The 17,981-nt window shown below is 45.5% G+C and overlaps 1 protein-coding gene across 1 annotated transcript in view; it reads right to left on the minus strand.

The window, feature by feature from the left end:
• The window catches only part of HDAC2 (histone deacetylase 2), a 100,604-nt gene that overhangs the window by 59,517 nt on the left and 23,106 nt on the right, over positions 1-17,981 (minus strand). Inside the window, exon 2 of the mRNA XM_082249343.1 lies at positions 6,846-6,958. Within this exon, the coding sequence (XP_082105469.1) occupies positions 6,846-6,958 (113 nt within the window). The remainder of the gene's footprint in view (positions 1-6,845; positions 6,959-17,981) is intronic.

The raw sequence follows: 17,981 nt of genomic DNA on the forward strand, positions 1-17,981 counted from the left end.
TGGGCTTTTGTCAGCCTATTCACTTGTTAGCACCAGGCACGAGTAATTCCTAAAGCCGCTATCCCCCAGCCGATTGGATGCCAGCACCATAAATGTCACGCCCATTACCTCTCCATCCAAAGGCCAAAAACGCAGAATTTATTCTCTTACTCCCGTTTATTGCAGGCTGCCCACCCTTTTTTTTTTCTCTGGATGGGCTCTGTCAAACCTCAGTTCTGGGTGCAGCTAGCAAGGCTGTTCGGTTCCGGAGCCAGACTTCCAGCCCATTACTCCAGCAAGCAGAGGCAGAAAGGGGGTATCGGGAAGACCCTAGAGGAAAGAACGAAGAGAAGCGGCCAGCATCTGCCGGTACAGTGAAGTAAAGGCACACAGACACACAAGGGTAGCCATTCAGTGCGGAGATCCTGTGTGAGGTGAGGATAGCCCAGCCCCCAGTGTATGTAGTGTGGGGAGCTCCTTTCTTCAGGCTCTGCCTTGTACTGCATGTATTCAGGGCTGAGCCCTCTGCTCATCTCTCCAGTCCTCTGCAGGGGCCCATTCACCCCATGGAATTACAGAGGTCTGGGCGGACAGTGTACAGTACAGTGCTCATGGGGCCCCAGCTGCAGTCATTCCCCCCAATAAAACTGTACTAACATATGCTGTAGGTGGGAGCACTGGAACTGGTGAGAGCGGGGATCAGCAGAACCTCCATGGCGAGCGCAGGGATCAGCAGAACCCCCATATGGTGAAAGCGGGGAGCCCTCTGTGGTGAGCATGGGGGATCACTCCCTATGGCAGGGCTCAACAAATAAGCTGGCTCCTAACTTTTTTAGCTGGCTCCTAGACTCAAAAAAAAAAAAAATCTTTTTTTTGGCCTACATCATAGGACATGGAGGAGTTAATTTTCCTAACTATTTGGGTTATGCTGCCACCTTCAGGTAAACCAATACTGGACAAAAAAAACAAACCAAAATCCCTGCTTAGACATAACCCCTCCCTGCTATGCATCAGTTTTGTAGCAAGCAATGGGCACATACAAGAAGAGGAATCTCTGTATACTGAGATGTAAAGAAAAATGGGGGAAGACAGGAAAACAAGGCTAAATATGCCCAAAACTGAAAAAGAGAAGACGACACACAAAAAAAAAAAAAAAAAAAAAAAAAAAAAGAAAAAACAAAGAAAATCGCCTGCAAGACCTTTTGCCCCTACAGGCAGAACAATACATGTAGCACTCTGCACAAAAGGTTTTTCACCATTGAATGAGACAAGATAGGTCTCTGAAACAGAATGGCCAAGGCCGATATTGTGCTTTGATGGCACCCAAAGCCAGATGTCCACAGCTCGTGTGCGATGTCCGCATATCACATTCTACTTGGTCAAATGATCAGAATGCCCTCAACCTTTTTCCTGCAATCGGCCAAGAAAGTCTACCTGCCAAATTTCCACACCTTGAAAGGGCGCGACAGAGGGTCTGAACATAACGGGCTACCCAAGCCAAGAACAGGTCCACTTCTGTGTGAGCGGCATAACTCCCTGTCCCTCCTAGATGGTTGATGCATGCAACAGCTGTGGCACTGTCCACCCCGAAGGTGGGTAGACCAATGTAGGAGAGAGTTCCAGGTTGCTGATCTGCAACCTCTGCTCCTCTGAACAAAGAAGTTCTCCAGAACACCTCCCCAGTCTGACAAGCTCCTGGAATCCAGTATCTGCGTAGATATTATCGTGGAATCTTTCACTTCAGGTACTGATACCTGACACCTGTTAGCCAGTGATACCAAATTCAAGGGTAATATGTAGCTACATAGAGACCAGACAGAATCAAGAAGTTGGAGTCAGTTGATCTGCTTTAATTTTTGGCGCTTCAGATTAAATATAATAAACGACGTATGCACAGGTAGGTTGTGTCAAGATATAGTTTGAGCAATCAAAGGTTAGTAAGATCTACAGCAAGCTTAGAGTTAATCGTCTAGAGATTGCAGTTCATTGAAAAGTCACCATCGAAGGATGTTCACCAGACAGCCATCTGGTTGGGTTTCCAGGAACTTGCCTTGCCATAGGTTCTCCAAATATAAATCATATGTTCCAGTAGTCATCAGAACTATTTATGCCATATGCCAGTGTGCATGAACAATAAAGAAACAAGCTCAGATTAATATTTCTATAAAAGGAAGCCATTTTGTTCTAAGCAGCCATCTTGCCACCTCAATATTAACCTTTCCAGAACTGCTCTTGGGAGTCAAATGCATAAGCAAATCCAAGGATGCCTGCCATTTGTCCCATACTTACTAGATACTGAGCTGCAGAGATCTTGGCTGAAACTGGGCATAGGGGACCGCGTCAAGGGCACCTACCATCACCTTCCCCAGCACACTTATGCAGGGCCAAATCACGCAACTTTCCAACCACCTCAGGGACTCCACCTGAGATTAAAGAAACCAGCCTTTTTGCTGTGTAGGCAGTACCTTCACCTGTGCCGTATTAGGGATTAAGTTTAAATACTCCAGACACTATATCGGAGCAAAGGCTGACTTCTAAAGGCTCAGCACCCAGCCAAACCTCTCCAAGACTTTGACTGTCTCCTGGATATTTGATGTCAGTTTCTGAGCTGATTGATTTCTGAGAAGCAGGTCAAAAAAAGGTACCCCCAATGTGGATACCCGGGGTCCTTAACAACCACAAAACACTGTGGTGATTACTCAGGGCTGCTGAGAGGTCAAAAAAGCAAAAGCCACAAATTTATAAATATTTGGCGAGGCCAGAAAATCGGGATGTGTAGATAGGCACACTTGATATCCACTGACGCCAGAAAGCCCCCGATGAATCAAAGCAATCAATTGGGTGAACTTCATTCTAGACTCCTGTACTTTCAAGAACATGTGGAGACCTTCGAGACCTAGAATTGGCTGGAAATCTCTGTTTGGCTTGGGTACCATAAACAGGTTAGAAAAGAAGCTGTGAAACCTATCCTCTTTACACAGGTGTGAGGACTCTTTGGAACAGAAGTTTTTCCCCAGGCAACAAGAAAACAGCTTTTTTGTGGATATGAAAATACTCCTGAGCGCATAAAGTGTTGAGGTAGGAGAAACAGAAACATTCTAGCTTGTAAGTTCTGGTCACCACACAACAAGCACAATCGTCTATGAACTCTTCTAGGATACCAAAGGTGTCACTGATTTCTGACCTTTCATCTACTTTTTTTTTTTTTTTTTTTTAAGAGTAAGAGCAAGCTTTTACTCTTGGACTCCAAAGCGGTCACCAGTTTATGCCCCATCATCTTCGACAACTTCTTTAACAGCGGGGATTCCCAAACTATAGCCCGCAGCTGTTGCAGAGCTACACATCCAATGAGTAAAACTGACATTCACATACATGACTAGGCATGATGGGAATTGTAGTTCCTGAACAACTGGAGGGCTGTAGTTTGGGAATTCCTGTTTTAGAGTAAGAGCATGCTTTTACCCTCAGTATGAAGGCATCCAAGGACAAGTGTTTGCCTTAAAAAGCAGCCTCTCGATTGGCTCTCTTTTTCAAAGATGTTGCTCCAACCAACACTTAAGCCATATTACCCTTCTCAAGTGTAGACATGGTGCCCACTCTTGAAATTTGCCATATAGAATTTTCCGAGGCATCTACCAATAAACTCGAGCAGCTCAGAAAAACCTTCAGAAGCTGCCAAATGGCAGGATCCTCCGGGTCTGATGGAAAGAATTAAATGCTTTAGCCAGACTTTAGGGGCTTGTAGCTGAGAGAAGGAATATGAAGGAATGTGATTGATCGCTTACAAAAAAGGGGGGGGGGGGAAAGGAGGAGAGTATTTATAATGCTTTTTTATATCTATGCACAAATGTGTTGCCTTTTGATTCTATTATATTATAATTTTAAAGCGGAGTTCCACCCAAAAGTGGAACTTCTGCTTCAAGTGCTCCTGACCCCGACATGCCACATTGGGCGTGTCATTTTTTATTTTTTTTGGAGGGGGGGGGTACCTAGATTTGACAGGTACCCGCACCTACTTCTGCTCGGGCCGCTTAGGTGGCTCAAGTGGAAGTTCTCTTCTCTCCCTCCCTGCAATCTTCTGGGATATGTCCCAGGTTGATTGCCTGAAGATTGCCTGGCCATTCCCGACACACCTCGTGCGAATGCGCACCCAGCTGTGAAGCCACACTAGTCGGCGCTGGGGAGAGAACCAAGGCTTCAGGTGGCCACATCGCTGGATCGTGGGACAGGCGAGTGTGTGTTTATTAAAGTCAGCAGCTAAACTTTTTGCAGCTGCTGACTTTTAATAAACACGAAAACGTCTGGAACTCTGCTTTAAACTGAATGGGCTGTTTTTCAAGGTGATTGTTTACAATCACTTTGAAGTCCAGGGCCTAATCCCCTGGGACGTTCAGGGGTTGATTTACTAAAACTCGAGAGTGCACAATCTGGTGCAGCTTTGCATAGGAATCAATCAGCTTTCAGGTTTTATTGTCAAAGCTTAATTGAACAAGCTGAAGTTAGAAGCGGATTGGCTACTATGCACAGCTGCAGCAGATTTTGCACTCTCCAGTTTTAGTAAATAAACCCCTTAGTCCCAGTTCACACTACCGCGACTTGTCAGGCGACTGGTCAGCCTGACAAGTTGTGGTCCATTCTGTGCTACGGGAACCGTTCTAATAGGAGCGACTCAAGTCGCTCCGACTTAGAAAATAGTTCCTGTACTACTTCGGGTGACATCGGAGCGACTTGCATTGACTTCCATTATGTGAAGTCCGTGCAAGTCGCGCCGAAGTCGCGGTGCACGCGACTTCACAGGTCGCCCCCGAAGTCGGAGCGACCTAGTGTGAACCGACACTTCGTGTCTTATTCAAGTAGGAAATTGCCAACACAACAGCTGGAGAACCCAAGGAGGAATTCCTCCTACATGGAGTACAGGTGAGGAAAATTCTTTGGCAGTAAAAACACCTTTTCTGTGCAAACCAAACTAGCATTAATCACTTTTTGCAAGTGGTCATGCTCTGAAAAGGACTTGGGATTTTCTGGCAGCCTACAGGATCCAAAACCAGTGACTTTAAACAGGGGATTCCAGCAGCAGCACTTTCAAGCTAGAGCGCACCACATCCACCAGGAGGTCTACTGTGGTCTTCTCTGTCTGAGACAGCCCTGGACCTAGGGATTCCTCCCTGGTGGACTTGTCCACAGAGGATTCCTTCAAAAGCTTCTTCCTCATCCTCCCTGAAAAGGGCAGAAGAAAAGGGAAATGTCCGTATTTTCCTTTTTTGTTTGCGCACAAGACAGTGAAAACCAGAGAGCCAATCATTCAGCCCAGATATGGCTTCAGAAAATTCCTCCCTTGATAAAAAGAAGTGGGGGATTATTCCCCTAAAACAGTGGAAATACCATGATCTCAATCAGGGATTCAGAGCTAATCCAAACCTTCTGAAAGCCATTGCAGGGCAAACTCTGTAGGGGGTCCTCCCTACCTGATAATAGGAATATGGAAGCCCCACCTTGTCTTCACCCACCTCCCTGCTTGTGTGTGACCTAAGCATGCTGAGGGTCTGTAGGCCTGTAAACTTCACAGAGGCCACAGAGCTGGGGGAAGTGATGGCACAAGCCAAACATTGAAGTGGCCGACAACTCCAAACGTCCCCAATACTTGCTGTGCAGACGCTGTATTCTGATAACAGATTGGCTGCCTGTATGAAGCTGGAACGCAAGCGGTCTGCCCAAGGGAACTGGAAAATGGTGCCTGTACATATGCAAAATGCATGCAATGACATCATCTTGCATGCCCAGTGTGGGCCCGCCCCTTATGAACATTACTACTGCGATGAGCACTCTGTATAAATAAACAGCTATGCAAACATTCCAAGTCCAGAGACACTCAGAGGAAGACTTCCACCAGCTCCACATAGCCCAGAGACACTCACCAGTTCATGTAGAAGGGCCAATAGGCCAATCTTCACCGAACATAGTGGGCACGCCCCTCAGTGCCTTCAACTACACAACTCCCCCTCTGGGGGACCACTGCTCTGAATCTGTAGAACACCCTGCCAGCTATGTTCCAATTGCATGACATGCTGCACCCTATTGTCTGCAATGGAAGGGGTCAAATTGGTGCAACTCCGACTCCATCGGAGTTGCACCGATTATGAAAGTAGTTTCTGCACTACTTTTTGCAAGTTCAGGTGCGACTTGCATAGACAATTGTGAATCAAGTCGCACAGATGTCTTCCAAGTCACACCTGAAGTCGCACTGAGATGCAGCATTAAACTGTGAGTAAAAGTAAGCGCGTGCTGTAGCTGTCTCTCGGCTATAGCGCAGATGGGAAGTGGTTAAGCACAGCGTTGAGACACAGGAAAAAAAAACCCTTCTGTTTTGCATTTTTGAGAATGGGTTTCTTGCAGGGAAAAAATGCTAAATGCTAGAACAAAAATGCTCACATTTAGTTTTTTTTTTTCTGCCATAACTATTGCCGTTTTTTTTAAGCCAGTGTGCATGGGCCCTTGCTCTGGTGTGCACAGCGATACCCATAAGGTGTTTCCAAATTATGGTTTAAGTACAAGATCAAGCCTCACACTTGAATTCACATAGGCACGAGTCAAGGTGGGCTGCTTTTAAAACATCTTTTGGGCCTTTTTATTTACTTTATTCTTTTCATTTTCACTTAAATTTTATAGAAGAGGGGAGATCATCAAGTGGAAGTTGGCTGATCTCCTACCACTTGTCATCCTGACACCGGTTATGGAGGTCATGGGCAGCTCCATTGTCAGTTAATAGGTGATTGGGGGACATGGAAACCTAGAAACTGAAAATTTTACAACCAATAATGAAACGAAGAAAAAAAAAATGCTTAAAAAAAACGTAGAAACTGACTCACATATATTTCCATCTTTCTGTACAGTCCATAGTTCAAAAGTAAGTTGTGGGTCATTCGTATTCTATGAGGCTTCATAGGGTGTCCTTGTCCATAGTAGTAGTTTCCAATGTCACCTAAAAAGAGGTTAACTTACTTTAATGTAATAACAGCATAAGTGATAGGGTAAAAAAAAAAAAAATGCTTGAATGGTAATCTGGTTCACACACTAGTGAGATATGACAGCATTTAAGTTGGTTAACATTAAAAGTAATTCACTATTATGCAATTGTTACCCGTGCATAAAAACATAGTAGTAACGTGATAGAATTAAAGGTTCAGTATTGCCTTTGTACTCTTATCAAAATGCCTACAACAATCCCTCACACCGACCAGTCCTTACCAGGTGTCAGATGTTCTACAGAAAAGGAAGTGAGAGGACCGTTAGCCCTCCTATTCAGAATTTATAATTTTAGTGAATTTAGGTATTCAGGAGAATCTGAAGGGAGACAGTAAAATTACAGCAAGAGGACGGTATCATCTACAGCTTACCACAATAAAGATGGTGCTCAAAACCCCCTCCCCTCCTGCCTATTGGTCAGGGAGGCAATCATAGGGTCAGATCATAGTGTTGGAACAACAGTGGACCAAGGGAGGAAAGAGCGCAAGTCAAATGGAAAGCACTCTGGGAGCCACCAGGGAAGAAAATAAGCAGGCACCTTTAGGTGTTTTTATTAGCCCAGTGTCTTTTTTTCCATTATTTCAGGTCAGGTACATGTAAAGAACGCTCAACTTATAAATGTGTATAGGCTATGTATAATTGCTCAAGTGAAATTTAATAATAAAAATACCTTTACACCATATTCTTCAGCTGCAAATAAAGCCAGGCTAATATTATTAGCTCCCTCCCACCCTCTAATGGCTGGCATGCCCTTTTTACTTACCTACTAATGTGACACTCCAGTACCGAGTCTGCTCTCCTCTTGTTTCTTACTTTCGATGGGGTCCTTCTTTGTGTGTTCACATTATTGCCTGTGTGACACAGACACTTTCTTTGGAATTTCCAGCGGTGGAGGCCCTTCCAGGATCCAGAAGAGGAGCGACGTCAGCACAAAGGGACTGGGGGGAACTGGCTAGCCTGGGCCCAACCACAGCGCTGGGTTAGCTGTCCCCCAAAATGGCTTCAGCAAAAGATCTAAGCGGTGGACTAAGGTGAGTAGAATTTGCTTCACCAGGTACGGAAAACAAAAAACATGCAGGACGGATGGGTGGGAGGGAGGGGATTAGAAAGAGTTCATGTTTTTTCCTGGAGTAGAGCTTAAAATGTTGCTTCCTTACAATATTATGTACAAAGAATTCACCGTGAAATTGTTTTTGTAATTGGCTCACTGCTAACTGCTTTCCTTGGAATCATGCACTGAGCTACAAGTAAAATTGCATACCTTGCAACAAACGTTTCATTTTAGGCAAGATACTGTCCAAAGATTCTTGAAATGATACTGTATCTATTCTCTCATGTAACCTTTGCCACACAGGCTCTGTTTCAGTATATGCACCTTATTCTCTGGCTTCCAATTGTGTAGATCTGCCTCTCTCAACCTTTTCAATACAGAGGAACCCTTGAAATAACTTTCCAACCTCCGGGAACCCCTGCTAATAATTACTATATCTACAACTCATGATATCTTAGTGTGGTGGTCAGTGGGAAGAACCCTCCCTACATTTGTGATCGCTAGAAAGATCAATAGTGTCAGTGGGAACATATCTGAGAGGCAGAAATTGCTCATTGCTCAGCAAACCCCTAGCAACCTCTGGAGGAACCCTGGTTTAGAAACCTTAGTGTAGATTTTATCTGTAATGATCCCAATGAAAAAAAAAGCAATTTGAGTGCATTTCTGATTTTGAACTAAACGGAATGGCCACACACTGCTCCCAATGTATTATTTTTTCTTTGTAGTTATTTTTACATGCCTAGAACTGCTGAAGGCAAGGGATGCAGAGATAGCCATTTTGTACTAGCGAGTACAGATACCAATACTTGTGGTCAAGTACTCGCTGATACCAATTACTGATATGTTTGCAGTGCAATTTGAGCACATACAGAATGAATGGGCTCAAACTGCACTGTAAAGAATCGCATGCAATTTGAGCAGGAATGCAGTGCGATTCCTGTTCAAACCACATGCAGTTTCCCGCACTACTCCTGTGTTAACCCAGGCTGAAGTCACTATGACAAGCCTGGATGCACACAGAAGCGGTGCTGGAAACCACCTGTGATTCAGACAGGAATCCCACTACACTCCTTCTCAAATGCTTAGTATCGGCACAGATACCGGCACAACCCTACTGAAGACCTAGAAACCCATTAATATTTTATTCTAAAATTACACTTGAATTGTGTTAGATGCCAGAAACCCTAAGAGCTGCATTCATGGTGTGTTCTTGCATGAGTGTTTGCTTGCATTTTCAGTAAGTTTTTTTTTTTTTAAATAAGGTTTTCATTTATTACGATTTATTTTCTTTAGTAAGTTGCATTTAGATAGGTTTGCATGCATTCATGATGCGTTTGTAGTGCATTCTGGTGCAGAAAAATGAAGCATGCAGTTAGCGTATACTAGGCTCACATTTCCTGCATATACATTTGTACTGCATTTTAAACAATCTGGCATAAATGAGCCCTAAAGAGTAATTAGGACCAGTACATTGTATATAACTTGACATCTTTGAAAACAAGAAGATGGACATCATTATATGATGCATTAATACCATTTGTTACAACATAACTATGGTTTATATAAGCTACAACCTCCTCAGGGATTTGTCATCCCTAAAACCGTTTATGTCCCCTTTCACATGGGCATTTGGATTAAGTCTGTCAGTTTTCCAGATGGACCTGATCAGAAGCTCAATGCATGTGTACGGGCAGTGTGTCAGTTTAAACCAGACTACCTTGGAGTCTGTTTAAATTGATTGTAAAAAGGTAGAAGTTTTATCATAATGCATTCTATGCAATAAGATAAAAATCCTGTGTGCAGCAGCCTCCCCCCCCCCCCCCGTCCCCTTAAAACTTACCTGAGCCCCATCTCTATCCAGCGATGTTGATGAGTGCCCCAGCCATCTGGGACTCCCTCTCCTGATTGGCTGAGACACAGCAGCATCGCCATTTGCTCCCGCTGTTCTCAAACTCAGCCAATCAGGAGAAAGAGGAAGCGTGGTCGAACGACAGTTCCGTGTCTGAATGGATACATGGCGCTGCAGCTCGGCTCGCTTGCTGTGGGGGTACACCGGCCAAGCGATGCTCGTGTCTGGACCATTAGCCCACCAGTCTGCTGTGCCCGATCTCTTCTGCTCAGCAGTCATCAAGAGTCAGTGTCCGAGCAAGTGTACCCCGCCCCCAGTAGCAAGTTTCATTAGCTCCTCCTGCCCCCCGCAGCTCCTCCCATTCTCCCACCCAGCTACTGGACATCTGTAGGTATGCTATTCACTTTCATGGGATTTATAGGTGCACTCGGGTGGGCAAATATGATGGAAAGGGGCACTCTAATGGGGACACCTGATGTAAGGGGGCACTCTGAAGAGGACAACTGATGTAAGAATGTCATAAATGAAATTGGAGAATAAAAAAAATGTTGAAAAGCTACGGAAATTGCTTTTTCATAGACCTACAGGGACTACAAATTTTGAGTCATTGCACAAATTTGAGCTGAAAGAAAAGTTTAGTGACTAAACCTCCTTGAACTTGAATTTAATACCCCGGATACATAAAGGCTAAAGGAGCCAGAACTGCTGAGCTGCATACTTGGGCTAGTTAGGCCTTTGGATCAGTAAGACAACCAGGCAACTAACATTTTAGGAAAGAAAGTTCAGTAATGACAGCCCACATATTTCCTTACCGTTGGCAGATTTCTGATAGTCTGGAAATCAAGGCTGATTTCCAGACCTCCAGGTTAGTTTATGTAATTGTTTACAGCTTTAATGTACAATATAACAAAAATATCAGCAAAGCTGGTAATGCATATAGATCTAGAACACAACAAAAACCAATCTTGAAAAACATGCACAAGTACAGATATCCTCTGCTGTGATCAGCACTTGCATTGTACAATCTAAAAACCTACCCTTTTAGGGCCCCATCAATCCCACAAGCAGGACAAAATGAAAGGAGACAAAGAAATAAGTTTTCACTTGGCACACAGAAACAGCCACTAGATTCCAATAAAGTTATTCATCCTTTACTACATGGACAGCATGGCAATAAGAACGCTGTTAACTTCAATAAAAGTGGGTCATTAAAGAAGCCTTGTTTTTATTCACTGAAAGTTGGTGAAATGTTAAGAGAACTTGTGCTGTGTTCATACTAGGCCAAGCAAAAAGGTTTCTGAAAACGTCATCCTTAAGTTAAAAAAATAAAAATACACACCTACATGTACTGCTACAGATTTTTACTCCCTTGAAGAGGCACGTTTATTGATGATACCTGGTCCTTCATTGTGTGTTGTGGTATCCCCCACCAGCTCCCAATCTTTACACTGTCCTGTAAGGACATAAGGACCAGCAGAAGAAGCCACAGAGCACAGATGGCATCAGGAATCTACTAGAAATGCGTCAGTTGCTGAAGATTTTTCAGCAATCTTATGGCGCTTTTCCACTGCATGGAACCGAATGGTTCGGCTCGCTTTTGTGCTTTTCCACTGCTGGTACCGCATGGTATGGGGTGTAGGAACGGTTCGGTACGGTGGCGCTTTTCCACTGCATGGAACCGAACGGTACGGCTCTCAAAAACAGTACCTACTCGATTGTGGTTCCAAGAGGTACCATACCCGGTACCATATCCCACAATCCTTTGCATGCAGTCACTACTAGCCACTGATTGGTCAGAGAATCCCACCCACCCCGTTGTTATCCCACCCACTTAACTTTAGTACTACTTTAGTGGAAAAGCAAACCATACCTTACCGAACCGTTCCAACACCGTACCATGTGGTACCAGCAGTGGAAAAGCAAACCGGGCCAAGCAGGGCCGAGTAGAGCCTTGCAGTGGAAAAGTGCCATTAGCTCTTCAAAAAGCAGAGCCTGGTTGTGTGACAGGTTAGTATTTTAGTATTTATTCTTTTCATTGCAGTGATTTTTAAAGAGACCTAGTCACCAGCATAAAAAAAATTGCAGGTAAAAGCACAAAAACTCAAGTAATTTAAATTTGCAGCGTTTTTTCTTTTTAAAAAGCTTTAATTCACTTTCAATGTGAATTTGAACTTGCTAGAAAAAACTAACAATCCCCCCCCCCCAAAAAAAAAAAAAAATTAGGAGTTGAATCCCTAAGCATAACATTCACCCTCTCCTGAGATTCCTTTGCCTTCTCTCAGATTGTCTAAATTACTTTCAGTGCTAGGATAGTTCCTCCACTTACCCACACAACCTTCATAGCAAGTGGTTGAGACGCAAAGGAACATACTATAGAGCAGTGGTCTCTAAATTGTGGCCCTTTGCTTATCTCTATCCAGCCCTTGAGGCACTATACTTCCCTCCAATAAAAAGCACTATTTTCCCCACTGACACCAATGAGGGGGCACTATGCCTCCCCGCTGACACCGTTAGAGGCACTATTTCTCCCGCTGACACCAACCTTGGGGGAACTAGTCCTCCCGCTGACACCAACCTTGGGGGCACTAGTCCTCCCGCTGACACCAACCTTGGGGGCACTAGTCCTCCCGCTGACACCAACCTTGGGGGCACTAGTCCTCCCGCTGACACCAACCTTGGGGGCACTAGTCATCCAGCTGACACCAACCTTGGGGGCACTAGTCATCCAGCTGACATCAACCTTGGGGGCACTAGTCATCCAGCTGACACCAACCTTGGGGGCACTAGTCATCAACATTAGGGAACTATTGTCCTCAAGATATTTTCTACTCCCACTGGCCAGAATTCAGCCCCTTAACCACTTAAGGACCGCCCACCGCAGTTATAGTGGCTGCGTCGGTCGCGGTACCTACGTCGGTCGCGCGCCTGCAGCTAGGGGGTAAGCGCGCTCCCGCCCCCACTTGGCAGCAGGCGGCTCCGATTGCCATCCAACAACCGCGATCGTTCCCCGCTGAGAGAAGAACGGTCAGCTGCTGTAAACACAGCTGAAGACCAGAGCGGAGAAGACCGGATGAAGATTTTTAATAAAATTCTCAAAATGTCTCCCATCATTTACATACACTGCCTTTTATGGGGTGAATGGGTAGGGGTACAATTCACATAGGGAGGAGGTCCGGGATCTGGGGGACCCCCTTGTTCAGGGGTGGGGAACCTGCGGCCCGTCAAATCATTTCAACCCCCCCCCCCGTGCCGCTGAGCCGTATGCCAGTGGAGCTGTCAGAACAGAGCTGATGTTTCCTTTATAGTTCCGGCTCTGTCCTGACAGTGTAAGTCACAGGCGGAGTGATATCAAATGCACTCCGCCTGCCTGTGAAGAGACAGCCTGAGACAGGAAGACAGGAAGCATCGGCTTCGTTCAGCGTGGCGCAGCTCTTCTCTGGTAAGCATTTCCCGCCAGAAGCACACACACACACACACACACACCAGTACCCAGAGCATTACCACCCAGCAGTACCAACCTGAGCCAGCAGTACCAAGAGCATTACCACCCAGCAGTACCAGCCTGAGCCAGCAGTACCCAGAGCATTACAACCCAGCAGTACCCAGAGCATTACCACCCTGCAGTACCATCCTGAGCCAGCAGTACCATCCTGAGCCAGCAGTACCTAGAGCATTACCCTCCAGCAGTACCAGCCTGAGCATGACCACCCAGCAGTACCAAACTGAGCCAGCAGTACCCAGAGCATTACCACCCAGCAGTACCATCCTGAGCAAGCAGTACCCACAGCATTACCACCTAGCAGTACCAGCCAGAGCCAGCAGTACCCACAGCATTACCACATAGCAGTACCAGCCAGAGGAAGCAGTTCCCATAACAGTACCCACAGCAGTACCAGCCTGAGCCAGCACTACCCACAGCAGTACCAGCAGCACCCACAGAGGTACCCACAGCAGTACCAGCCTGGGCCAGCAGTACCGGCCTGAGCCAGCAGTATCCACAGCACAGTACCAGCAGTATCCACAGCACAGTACCAGCAAGCAGTACCAGCCTGATCCAGCAGTATCCACAGCAGTACCAGCCAGCAGTACCCACAGCAGTGGTGTATTTAGGTTTTGTGCTGCCCTAGGTCTGACTAAATTTGTGCACCCCCTAATTTAAATATGACCACCCCTTCCTGTAAAGGCCACACCCCTTCCGGTTTATGACCCACCCTGTCATCTGTAAACCACAGACCATAACCACAGTCTATCAGTGCCCTTCAGCATAGTTTCATCAGTTCCCATAAGTTCAGCCTCATCAGTGTAGCCTTATCAGTGCCCCCTCTTTACTGCCCATCAGTGCAGCATATCAGTGTGGCCTCATCAGTGGCCGGCCACCAGTGCAGCCCCATCAGTGGCCGGCCACCAGTGCAGCCCCATCAGTGGCCGGCCACCAGTGCAGCCCCATCAGTGGCCGGCCACCAGTGCAGCCCCATCAGTGGCCGGCCACCAGTGCAGCCCCATCAGTGGCCGGCCACCAGTGCAGCCCCATCAGTGCCCATTAGTACAGCCTTATGTCACGGGATTAGTAAGATTACTCTTATAAGATATTTGGACTTGTGTTTGCTGCCACTGATTGTAGTAATTATGGGATTATTTCACTTGTATAATAAATAGGAAGTCCATAGTAATTTTACAAATAATGAAATATTTTTTTTGCTGCGCCCTCTGCAAAGTGCCGCCCTAGGCCCGGGCCTTGTTGGCCTAGGCCAGGATACAGCACTGACCCACAGCAGTACTCACAGCACAGTACTAGCCTGAGCAAGCAGTACCAGCCAGCAGTACTAGCCTGAGCCAGCAGTACCAGCCAGCAGTACCCACAGCACAGTACCAGCCTATCCAGCAGTACCCACAGCACAGTACCAGCCTTAGCCAGCAGTACCCAACTCGTTTTTACAGCTCTGACGTTAGTCCTCAGAACGCGCAGGCCCTGGGTTTTTTTAGCACCTTCAAAACGCCTATGCCACTTGGAGCTCCTAACAGCCTGTGTGTGCATGAGGCCACAGAACAACATGGAGGGGCGTTTTTTTTTTTTTTCCAGCTTAAAAAAAAAGTGTCTGATGCTCCTAACAGCAGCTGCAAAAACGCCCTATGTGCATGGGTTCTAAGGCGCTTTCTTCTATTTTCATCTGGTGACATCTTCAACAGAAGCTCTCTTGCAATTACAGGGATAAATCAGACCATCTAACACTGACAGCAGTGCCTTAAAATGATCAACTTATGTAAAACCTTTATCCAAAAATGAAATACCTGTTTGCTGTAACTGCTTACAAAAGTATTAGCGGATGTTCGGTTTTAGTTTGTTACAGTATTTAAATCTGCTAGTCCTAACACCCCCCCCCCCCCCCCGCCCCCAGACTGCCAATGCTGCTGTCCAAAACTGCGCCCCCCCCCCCCGTATTCATTCATCCATCCGGAGTGGTGTCTGTAGAATACAGAAGGTGTGTTACTGGCCAGATCACCAAGGGAAAACAAATGCAGCCATCACATCTAATGATTGGTAAGCTGCAATATATTACATTTTTGGTTTTGGGTTTATTACCGCTGTAAGTTATGCTTCAGTCATATATGAACATTTATTATCCAATCTGACACAAAGGACACATTCTGCCTGTTGAGATACTCTGAATTTCAGCCTAGCACTCGCTATCTATATCCCCATAACTTCCAGTACATTGTCTTCAGAATGGCCCCTAATGCCTAGTAAACATGAGTCGAATGATGGGAGACATCAGCCAGTTCAAGGGAAAAAAAAAAAAAAAAAAAAAAAAAACGACATTGGACCCATGTGTATATCAGCCAGTTTCTCTCAGACAAGTATGGTGAAAATTCAGGGGTCTCAGCTCTCAGTCCCCCTGTCAGAACACAACAGCTCAGTGGAGATCGCTGTACTAATGAGAGATTGTTTTTTTTGGTTCAACCCACTGGATTTAAACGAGGAAAAAAAAAAAAAAAAAATCTATTCGTGTGTTCCACATGACCTACCCGTCAGTCACAGAGCTTACTTTAAAAAGAAAAGCCCATCTCCAAGCAAAGTATACGTGTGCAAGAAGCCTAGAAAAACATACAGCATCCCCTTCTACATCCAGGTTTAGCCATAGAAGTGGATGAGCTGTTATGACTAAGATAAAAACAAAGCAGCTAGAAAGTTAATTAGAGCTGCACGGATTGTGGATAAAAAGAGAATCACTATTTTTTTGTTTAAAATAAAGATCACGATACTCGGCGCAACATCACCTTTCACATCATACAAAAAAATTGGGCTAACTTTACTGTTTATTTTTTTTGTAGTCATTGAAGTGTATTTTTTCCCCAGAAATTGCTTTTGAAAGACCGCTGCGCAAATACAGTGTGACAAAAAATATTGCAACGACTGACATTTTCTACGGTCTCTGCTAAAAATATATATTTTTAGCTCACAAAAGTGAGTACACCCCTCACATTTTTGTAACTATATTATATCTTTTCCTGTAACACTGAAGAAATTTCACTTTGCTACAATGTAGTAAAGTAGTGAGTATACAGTTGTGTAAATTAACTCAATATAAAGCCATTAATGTCTAAACCGCTGCCAACAATAGCGAGTAAACCCCTAAGTGAAAATGTCCAAATTGGGCCTAAAGTGTCAATATCTTGTGTGGCCACCATTATTTTCCAGCACTGCCTTATCCCTCTTAGGCATGGAGTTCACCAGAGCTTCATAGGTTGCCACTGGAGTCCTCTTCCATGACGACATCACGGAGCTGGAGGATGTTCGAGACCTTCCACTCCTCCACCTGTTAAAGATGCCCCACAGATGCTCAAATAGGGTTTAGGTCTGGAGACATGCTTGGCCAGTCCATCACCTTCACCCACAGCTTCTTTATCAAGGCAGTGGTCCTCTTGGAGGTGTGTTTGGGGCTATGTTGGAATACTGCCCTGCTGCCCAGTCTCTGAAGGGAGGGGGATCATGCTCTGCTTCAGTATGTCACAGTGCATGTTGGTATTCATGGTTCCCTCAATGAACTGTAGCACCCCAGTGCCGGCAGCACTCATGCAGCCCCAGACCATGACACTCCCACCACCAAGCTTGACCGTAGGCAAGAAACACTTGTCTTTGTACTCCTCACCCGGTTGCCGCCACACACGCTTGACACCACCTGAACCAAATAAGTTTATCTTGGTCTCCATCAGACCACAGGACATGGTTCCAGAAATGTCCATGTCCTTAGTCTGCTTGTCTTCAGCAAACTTTTTGCGGGCTTTGTGCATCATCTTTAGAAGAGGCTTCCATTTGGTATGATAGCCATGCAGACCAATTTGATGCAGTGTGTGGCATATGGTCTGAGCACTGACAGGCTGATCCCCCACCCCTTCAACTTCTGCAGCAATGGTGGCAGCACTCATAAGTCTATTTCCCAAAGACCATCCCTGGATTTGACGCTGAGCACATGCACTTAATTACTTTGGTCGACCATGGCGAGGCCTGTTCTGGGTGAAACCTGTCCTGTTAAACAGCTGTATGGTCTTGGCCACCATGCAGCAACTCAGTTTCAGGGTCTTGGCAATCTTCTTATAGCCTAGGTCATCTTTATGTAGAGCAACAATTCTTTTTTCCAGATCCTCAGAGAGTTCTGTGCCATGATGAACTTCCAGTGACCAGCATGAGAGAGTGAGAGCGATAACACCAAATTTAACACACCTGCTCCCCATTCACACCGAGACCTTGTAACACTAATGAATCACATGACACTGGGGAGGGAAAATTACTAATTGGGCCCAATTTGGACATATTCCCTTAGGGGTGTACTAAATTTTGTTGCCAGCGGTTTAGACATTAACCAGTTCTGGACTAGAAGGATTTGCCCCCTTAACGACCAGGCCTTTTTTTGCGATTCGGCACTGCGTTACTTGAACTTCCTGGGTGAATCTAAGATGGAAAAGGACCTGGGGGTCCTAGTGGACAACAGGCTTGGCAGTGGCATGCAAAGCCAACAGAATACTGGCATGTATAAAAAAGGGGATTCACTCCAGAAAAAGAGATTATTCTCCCACTCTACA

Source organism: Pelophylax lessonae (genome assembly GCF_965119305.1).
Source record: "Pelophylax lessonae genome assembly, chromosome: 3".
In the NCBI taxonomy this organism is placed as follows: Eukaryota; Metazoa; Chordata; class Amphibia; order Anura; family Ranidae; genus Pelophylax; species Pelophylax lessonae.